Below are 9,621 nucleotides of genomic sequence, written 5' to 3'. Positions count from 1 at the left end.
CAGTTCCTGACTCCATATTCCCCCTGCTGGGGTGTGGCTGCCGTGGGGTCAGTGTCTGAGGGAATCCCCCACAGTGACTCCTTTCGTTCTGCTCTTTTCTAGCCTTGTGTTCAGAGAAGGGGTGAGGGGAGGGAGAAGGGAGGTTAAAAATGTGTCTGTGGACTTAGCCTGGGATGAGGGGCCAGGTCTAAATTGTAATAAACAGATTGAGCATTTCCCAGCATGACAGAATCTAGGGTGTCTGTCTGCAGGGAATGGGCCTGGGGGAATTGTGATGTGAAATTATCTAAAACCGGTTGTGAAACGCCCACAACTGCCCTTCTCCCCCAGACAGGCTGCAGAATGTTTTGCTCCAGCTCATCCCAGCCTGGCGTGGGACAGGGAAGAGAAATGGCTGCAGTGGAGTCAGTCCAGGTAGAGATTATCGGGGGGTTGCTGGTGGGTTCCTGCTGGAGGAAAGGGAGAGCAAATACACCAGAGGTGGGAAGGTTTGCAGAGTCTGGTTTGGAGGTTGGAGCGGGGCAGGAAATTCAGAGCGTGGGGAAAGGAGGAGGCCAGGGTGTGGCAGACCTGCTGGGAGTTATTTACTAAGTGGCCTAGATTCTAGGAACAGACCCAGGAGGTTTGGAGGTGGAAATGCCCTAATTTGTGAAGAGAGAAAATAACCCACCTACATGGAGCTAGTCAAACTGACCAAACTCCTAGTGCTGGAGCCTGACCTCATTAACCATCAGCTGCTGTGAGATATGAAGGGGGTACCCATGAGTCAGGCTTATTGGAGCTGCCTCTCCCTTCATATCCCGCTCCTCACAATGAGGAGGGTGTTGGGCATCCTACCAGCGAGCTCTCCCTGGACCCTGCTAGGGGCTCCATCTCCTGTATCAGTCAGTGGCTAGTAGCGGGGGTGATGGATATGCTGGGAGTGATAAGGGGCTCTCTCTTCATCCCCTCACCCTGGCATTTGCTGGATACTCTGAGCCAGGTCGAGGTGGGACTCTCCTGACTATGATCCACCCAGAGCTTCCATTTGATTCACTCTTCTCTGCCACAAATAGTGGGGCTGTGAGTGGGGCAGCAAGTCCTTAGTGTTGGACTCTTACACTTTCAGGGGCTGGTGACCTTCAAGGAGATGGCTATGTATTTCACCAGGGAAGAGTGGGCTCTGCTGGACCCCACTCAGAGAGCCCTCTACTGGGATGTCATGCAGGAGAACTATGAGACTGTGACCTCGCTGGGTAAGGGTTCCTGTCCCTTCTGTTCTTGGAAGGGGAAATGAAGAGTGAAGGTTCACGCCACCCCCACAATGCCATCTGTACCCTGTCCTGTTTCAGCATCACCCCAATAGGCCAGTGACACACATAATACCAGAGACCCTCCTCTGCTGCAGAACACTTTGGGAACAGAGCACAAGAGCCGTACTGCACAGTGTCAAATATCTCCTGATTGCTCAAGTGAAACTGGGGGTTAGGTCTGGCATAACTGTCCCATACCCCTAATCATTTTTGTTGCCCTTTTCTGAACCTTTTCCAATTCCAATATATCTATTTTTGAGATGGGGTGACATGTGCATGCAGTATTCAAGATGTGGGTGTATCATGGATTTATTTGCTGTTTTTACAAATATGATCTATGAGATATTCTGTCATATATGTCACTTTCTTAATTATTTCCTACATTGTTCACTTTTTTTCACTGCTGCTGCACATTGAGTGGATGTTTTCAGAGAACTATCCACAATGACTCCAAGATCCATCTCTTGAGTGGAAACAACTAATTTAGACCCCATCATTTTGTATGTATAGTTGGGATTGTGTTTTCCAATGGGCTGCACTATGTGCTATCCTGTCATCTAGTACTGCTGAGATCCTGGATTCAGTAATATCCCTGCCCTTCCTGTTCCCTTTCTCCACCGAACCCCGACAGCCCATGCTTCCTGTTCCCAGCTTCCCCAGGATTCTCTCACTGTCTCTGAACCTCTCTGTCAGCAAGAAGCAGTGCCAGGGACACTTGCCCTCTATCTGGAGTCTTCGATTTCTGGGACATGGATTTACTTTCTCTGTGTTGTAAAAGGCTCTGTCATAATGAGTGTCTATGATGTTACCCAGAGTACAATCTGGACTGTTAAATAGCTGTCCCCTCAGTCCTCCAGCATGGGGTGCCTTTTTCCACTCTTTTCCCGCTAAAACAGCCCCTCTTGGCCAATTAACACACAGTCTCCAGCATGTAACTCACTCCCAGCTACACAGTATTGAGTGCTGCTAGACAGTCACTCATGAATTACACCTCAGAAGAAAACCAGCAAATTCTCAAGTGCCCAACTTTCCCCCAGAAATGTGCATCTTGCACTGTCCAGCACGCCACTGAACGACCCAAGCTCATATGAAGTCTGTCATTTCATCAGCGGAAAATGACATGCACCAGCTTGTTATCCCAAACAGAGTTTCCAACATACTTCAATCCACACATACTGGTTAGATGAACAATAAACCAAGATTGTTAACTACCAAAAACTAAAACTAGGCCCAGTCCATGAAAGGGGCACTCCCAGGAGAGACTGTATAAAGGCTGGAACATGAAACACTTTTGTAAAGCTGAGACAGCTGCCTTGGGGACAATGACAGGGAGAATCCCCCAAAGTGACTCTTTTGTTTCTGCTCTTCTCTGGCCTCCGATTGTTCCTTCCAACGTGGAGTACTTTGCACTTGTCTCTTCTGAATTTGATCCTATTTACTTCAGATCATTTCTCCCGTTTGTCCAGATCATTTTGAATTTTAATCCAATCCTCCAAAGCACTTACAACCCCTCCCAGCTTGGTGTTGTCCGCAAACTTGATACGTGTAAGAGAGAGACTGTTACTGGGAGGGTTTCCCCATGTGTCAGAGGGTTACACCCTGGTGGGAGGGGGCTAGGCCTGTACTGGAATAAGGTCACTCCGTGCTTCACAGTGTGCTAGAACCTAGAATGTGCATTAGCAGGGGAAAAGCTGGGGGGAATCGGCTTGGGGAATGGACAAAAGCCTAGTCTGAATTCTCACACCTTGACCTTTTCACCCCGGCAGGCCAGAGAATAACATCCATGTTTCGCTGCAGATCATCTCGTCCTCCCAGGGGCAAGGGAATGGCTGCAATGGAGCTGGCTCAGGTAAGAGATTATCATGGTGGCGGGCTCTGCTTGGAGGTTGAGGAGCAGTAAATGCATAAGAGGGTGGGAATTGCCAGAGGTGGTGGGAAGCAGGAAATATCTCGGGTGGGGAAAGGGAGGGGACAGCATGTGACAAACCTGCTGAGACTTGTGTAGTGTAGGGCGTGATGGGCTGTCACCCCCAGGAGGCAGTTTGCGGAGCTTCTGGGAACTGCTGTGTCCTCTAACCCTCACGCTGGGCTGGCAATTCTCACACTGCTTTGCTGGAGATTTTGCCAGCCTCTCCAGGGCCTGTTATCACCCAACACAACAGCAGGTGGCGCCATGCAGCCAACTAAGCTACCTGAGTGCGTTACCTAAGCCACTCAAGGACAGATAGAAGACAAGAGCCAATTTCCCACTACCCAACCTTGCACACTTGCTGTAGTATAAATCCAGAATGATACCATCTTATAGTGCACAGGGATCTCTATAATGCAAGCTCATTAATGTAGTTCCCCTTCCCCTCGATATGGGACAGATGTGCACAACAAGCTGAGATTTTCCCCAAACACTTCACTCAAAATACGCTGGTTAAGATAAAGCATCAAACAAGTTTATTAACTGCAGAAAGATAGATTAAGTGATTATAAGTGATAACAAACAGATCAAAGCAGATTATTTAGCAAATAACCAAAACTCAGACTAAGCCTAACATACTAGATGGATAGAATTTGAATTAGCAATTTCTCACCCTGACTGATGGTACAAGCAGTCCCCCAAGTTTCCATACACAAGCTAGAAATCTCTTGATCCTGGGAGCAGCACTTCCCCCACATCCGTTTTTGTTTATTAGGTGTTTCCAGAAGTTCTCTTGTGTGGAGAATGAGGCCAAGAGATGATGTCACACCCCACCTTATGTAGCTTTTCCATATGGTGGGAACCTTTTGTTCCAAACTCAGTTCCTAGTCCAGTTTGTGGAAAAATACAGGTACTAAAATGGAGTTTAGTGTCATGTGGTCTGGTCACAGGCCCTGCTGAGTCATAGTAGCCATGACTCATAGGCTGGCTGAAACATTCACAGGAAGGCTAAGCTCTTCCACAGTCCATTGTCTTTGTTGAGCCATCAGCACTGTCTGGTTTCTTCATTGTTGAACCTGAAAGGCTCATTGTGGGTGTTACCCAGAGTAAGCACATTTGAAATACAGATCCAGAGTCAATATCCATAACTTCAGATACGAACATGATATGTGCACACAAATAGGATAATCATATTCAGCAAATCAGAACTTTTCCAGTGACACCACACATGATGCATCTTCTACAAAATAGATCATAATTATGTCCTAATCATATTATAATCATACCACTATGATGAATATGGGGGTGTAGTGTCAGATAGGTCCTAATTTCAAGGCACAGGAGTTGGGAATGGAACTTCCCCTCTTTGTGGAACAGGAAATAACCCTCCAGCCAGGGCTGGGACAACTTCCCAGACTCTCAGTGATGGAACCTGAATCTACTGACATTTCATTAATTACCACCAACCCCAATCTTTGTGGCAACTGTAAACTTTATCAGTGATGATTTTGTACTCTCTTCTAAGTCATGGATAAGAATGTTAAATAGCACAGGGCCAAGAAACAATCCCTGCAGGAACCTGCTAGAAAGAAATCCAATCGATCATGGTTCCCCATTTACTATCAGAGTTTTTAATCTATTTAATGTATGCCGTGTTTATTTTGTATCATTCTAGTTTTTTTTAGTAAAAATATTGTGCTAATCAAGTCATGTCCCTTAAGGAAGTTTAGGTATATTACATCAATACTATTAGCTGCAACCAAACTTTTGATCTCATCCAATAAGGATATCCCGTTAGTTTGATAGGCTCTATTTTCTCTAAACCTTTGTTAATGGGCACTACAATTCTGACCTTCTAACTTCTATTCTTTATGATTGATTTCCCCTTTCTTCCATATATTTTATTTGGAGAGTGCTTGGATTCCTACCAGGGAGCCACTATCAGGGTCCAGAGACAGCCCCATCTCCTATATTAAGCTCTGGCTAGTAGCTATGTGATAAATGTGAAGACCCTGCTTCTGTCTGTCAGATGGGAGACACAAAGGTTCTCTCTTTCTACCCTCTGATGCCTCCTGGCTGCTGTAAGCAAGGTGGGGTGGGACTCTGTTAACATGTGCCTCCCGGAGCTTCCATTTCCCTGGTGCTGCTGTTCCGTGAATAGTGGGGTTGTGAGTGGGTCAGCAGATACTGAGTATTGGACTCCTGCTCTTTCAGGGGCCGGTGACCTTCGAGGAGGTGTCTGTGTATTTCTCCAGGGAAGAGGGGACTCTGCTGGACCCCACTCAGAGAGCCCTCTACAGAGATGTCATGCAGGGGAACTATGAGACGATGGTCTTGCTGGGTAAGGATTCCTGTCCCTTCTGTTCTTGGAAGGGGAAATGAAGAGTGAAGGTTCATGCCACCCCCACAATGCCATCTGTACCCTGTCCTGTTTCAGCATCACCCCGATAGGCCAGTAACATACATACTACCAGAGACCCTCCTCTGCTGAAGAACACTTTGGGAACAGAGCACAGGAGCAGCATCACACAATGTCAAATATCTCCTCTTTACTCAAGTAAAACTGGGGTTAGGTCCAGCATAATGAACAGAAGCTTCCTACCCCCAGCCTTCTCTCAAACCCTGAGCCTTCTCTACCCAAACCAGAATGTGCTTGGGGTGTAACAAGCAGGCGGCTGGAGTCAGAGCTGCCAGTCCAGGGTTACTTATCATACAGACACTCAGTGCGTCCTTGAACGCTGGCTGGGAGTATCCAGACAGGGGAGCTCCAGCAGCAGAACACTGAATCTCACCCAGGATTACAGATGACACAACTCCTCGCTGATCTGGATTGCACCCCAGCATGTGAAAATGGCCTAGGTTGGTAGTGACATTTCTTGAGACATGGAGAGTCTTGCTCCCATATCACCAGGTGTAATAAAAATAACAGGAAAGGCCAAATATGGAAAACTGATTGTTCAGCTTGCTTTTGACCTGCATCATATATTGCAATATATTCCAAATAAGGAAATTAACGTGCAACGTATGTGTCATTGTTTGTGGTTTTAAGCTGTAAAAGGCTTGTGTGATTTTTAGCTCGGGAACAGTATTCCAATAGCTGTCGCCCCCTGTGTGCTTGTAAACAAGAAAAGAGCCTCAGGCTGAGCTGATTCAAATATTAATCCTGTGGTCGTTTTCCACAACAGCCTCAATAGGTCCCTGTGATGGAATGTAAGGCTACATCTAGACTACCCACCGTATCGGCGGCTTAAAATCGATTGCTCGGGGATCGATATGTCGCGTCTCATCTAGAGGCAATATATCGACCCCCGAGCGCGCTTATATCGATTCCGGAACAACACCAACCCCAACGGAGTTGCTGATTTGACAGGGGGAGCCGCGGACATCGATCCCACGCGGTGAGGATGGGTGAGTAATCCGATCTTAGATATTCGACTTCAGTTACGTTATTCACGTAGCTGAATTTGCGTATCTAAGATCGATTTTCTCCCGTAGTGTAGACCAGCCCTTAATGTCTTCACACCTTCCCCCTGCAGGAGAATGGCTGCTTGACCAGCTGTTTGCCTTGCTGTCTCTGAGGAACTGGTCTGTGGGTGTTCCCCAGAACTGTAACTTTTTCTGTAATATCATACTGTAAAATCTCACAATTTTACATACAGTGTTACTACACATTTTAACAGGAGGATAATATTCAGTAGGTTATGCATTTTCTAATGATACCTCACAAGCCATTTTCCACTAGCAGGGTCTTCTCTGTTCACAGAATTTCTGATAATTTGATGTCTGCTGGCACTGGAGATCACTATTTTGGCATCTCTCTCTCTGTCTCAGTGAGCACCCGCTGTGGTTGTTGAAAGTCTGTGATGGGATCTATGGGATGCAACTGAACAGTGGGACCCGTGAGCCCTTTGTCCCACCACCTGGGCTCCCTCTCACACATGTGATGCTGAGACAAGCTGTGAATCTCTGGCAGATATTGCACTTACACAGACATCCGTAGGTAGGGACACAGCCAACTGAATTACATGAATGCTTCTGCAGCCACTCATAACACTAATGATAGAAAGTCGCCTCCCCTACAGCTCTGCAGCCTTGCACCCCTGGATCATACCATCTTGCCTTAATCAGAAGCCTGATCAGTGTGAGTTTATTACACAGGGTCCACCCCTCCCTCACTGTGAATAGTACATGAACCAGCCTTGTAATGGAGCTGAGATTTCCCAAGAACTTCAAGCAAAATACACCAGTTTAAGTAGAGCATAAAACAGATTTATTAACTACAGAAAGATGGAGTTTTAAGGATTATAAGTGGTAGGAATAAAAGATCAAAGTAAATTACCATGGAAATTAAAGATAAATTCACAATCTAAACTTTACACCTTATTACACTAGGGCGTAGTTCAGTTATGCACACAGGAAGGCTTAATGCTCGAGCTGCTGCACATGCTGGGCAGGCTTAAGGTCGGGCTCCCCATGGCAGGAGAGAAGAAGACTCGGCCCCTGGAGGGGCAGGCTGGGGCTTCCTGGATCCCATTTGCTCACAGCCAGCGCCCTGCCCCCACTCCCAAGTCATCCATGGCGCCCCCAGGTCGGCCAGAATGGAGCAGCAGTTTTCACTGCACTACGTCCACTTATGGCTTACAGGCAACTCCCAGACTCACCACAGTCCACCATCTCGGCCAGAAAGGAGCCCACTCAGCCTCACCATTGCTGCTTTTCCTTTCCCCCAGAACCCCGCTTCTCCTGGGCTGCAAGTAGCCATCCCTGGGATGCCAACAGGCAGCCACTGGGGTCTGTCTCCCAGCAGCCAACCGCACCTCCATGGGTTCAGCCCTCAGAAGGGCAGGTGGGGGTTTCCTGGATCCCAGTTGCTCACAGCCAGCCCAGCCTCCACCTCTAAAACCATCAGTCATGCCCCCAGGTTGGCCATAAAGGAGCCGCCATTCTCCACTTGGACTCAGCTTTGCTTGTTTTCCTTTCACCCAGAACCTCCCTTCTTCTCCTGGGCTGCAAGTAGCCACTCCTGGGAAGCCAAGAGGCAGGCACAGGATTCTACCTCCCAGCAGCCAACCACACCTCCCCAGGCTTTGCAGAATGAAGGGTGGTGCTCTACTAACCCCACTTAGCCGCACAGCTTCTTCCCTGCCTCCCTCAGCTCAACTTTCCTCTATTGCCCCATTCCTGCCTCACTTCCTCCTTTGGCCAGTCACGCAAAGGAGCCCAGCAGGAAGTGAGAGCCTCTATAGGCCAACCTCCAACAGCAGAGATGGCCAAGCCACAAGCCTCCAAATGGTGACTGGCCTAACTACTCTAGGTTCTCCAGCCTGACACCAAGGTGCTTTCTCCACTGCTGTCAGCATCCTCTGTCATGCAGGGGTTGGAGTTATCCCAGGGACAGGCCAATAGGAGGAGTGCCCTTTCTGAACAACAAGGGGATCTGGGAAAAGGAAGCCAGCATGTTTCTGCCTGGTTTTGAACCAGGGACCTTTTGCGTGTTAGGTAAATGTGATAAACACTGCACTACAGAAACTCGACCTATGGGTTGTTGCTCACTCTGGCACAGACCGATGGACAAATCTAGAGAATGTGGTGGTAGCCCCTCGATAGGTCAGCTGGCAGGGCAGAGGACTGGAGCCAGCACTCAGGAAGTCGTCCTTACCTCGCCCGTGTGACTCCAGCTTGAGGGAGAGCTTCTTTTTCTTCTCCTTGCTGACAAAGAGCAAGAGAAGAATGAAAGGTCAGGTGGGCCAACTCGGTGCAGAAGCCCATGCTGTCTTTTCCTGCTGCATAGCCTGTAATGAGGGACTCGTGGCAGTGAAAGGAACTGCTGCACTCTCAGAAAACATCCCGCCCATGCATAAAGGAGGATAGAAGAGCCTGTTAGTCTAGCACGCTCCCAACTGAACTGTTTCAGCAGCTGCTAGGTTTCTTTTTGGCCTGTTACTTTTCTGTCTGGGATGTTGTTGTCAGCTGTGGCACAGAAAAAGGACGTCATTGCGAGCTGCCCATGAAGATAAGATTAACTTTTGCCTTCCATGCTCGGCTTTACTTGCTTCCTCACCATATTCCTGCCTTAGTTCCTGTGTTACCTGAAGGCAACGGGGGCCCAGCAGTTGGAAGAGGAAGTTAGACAGCTAGACCATGGTGGCAAAAGATCTACCACCGCTTGCCACCCCACTCTCTTCTCCCAGCTTCACATATTGACCGCCAGGGACTTGGTGCCCAGCAGCGCAACGGAAGGCAGTGGACAGAGCCACCCTCGCCTTGAAGCTCTGGCTCATTAAACCGTATCTTCAGTCTCTGATGGCCAATGAGAGACCAACAGCGCTTGCTATTTTAGCACTTGAAAATGCCATTGGTCAGTCACTGGATCTCTTTAATGCTGTTACATAACAAATGAAAATAGAATCTCAGTGTGAC

The 9,621-nt window shown here is 48.1% G+C and overlaps 1 protein-coding gene across 1 annotated transcript; it reads left to right on the top strand.

Annotated features, from left to right (window-relative positions):
- The first annotated feature begins 368 nt into the window (after window positions 1–368).
- Window positions 369–6,092, top strand: LOC127053663 (zinc finger protein 75A-like). Its single transcript, XM_050958751.1, has 4 exons — window positions 369–414; window positions 1,109–1,235; window positions 3,059–3,141; window positions 5,416–6,092. Exons 1-4 carry the CDS (start codon window positions 391–393, stop codon window positions 5,581–5,583), a joined length of 402 nt encoding a protein of 133 aa, XP_050814708.1. The 5' UTR covers window positions 369–390; the 3' UTR covers window positions 5,584–6,092.
- Window positions 6,093–9,621: the final 3,529 nt, after the last annotated feature.

The sequence above is a fragment of the Gopherus flavomarginatus genome, chromosome 6 (assembly GCF_025201925.1).
Source record: "Gopherus flavomarginatus isolate rGopFla2 chromosome 6, rGopFla2.mat.asm, whole genome shotgun sequence".
Lineage (NCBI taxonomy): Eukaryota > Metazoa > Chordata > Testudines > Testudinidae > Gopherus > Gopherus flavomarginatus.
Note: the sequence above shows the minus strand (reverse complement) of the source record. Positions and strands in the feature narration are given on the sequence as shown.

Excerpts from the sequence above, each read along its gene's own strand:
- LOC127053663 (XM_050958751.1), top strand. The coding sequence starts at position 391 with ATGGCTGCAGTGGAGTCAGTCCAG. Across the intron at positions 415-1,108 it reads CTGCAGTGGAGTCAGTCCAG|GGGCTGGTGACCTTCAAGGA; the intron begins GTAGAGATTATC and ends TTACACTTTCAG. Across the intron at positions 3,142-5,415 it reads CTGCAATGGAGCTGGCTCAG|GGGCCGGTGACCTTCGAGGA; the intron begins GTAAGAGATTAT and ends CTGCTCTTTCAG.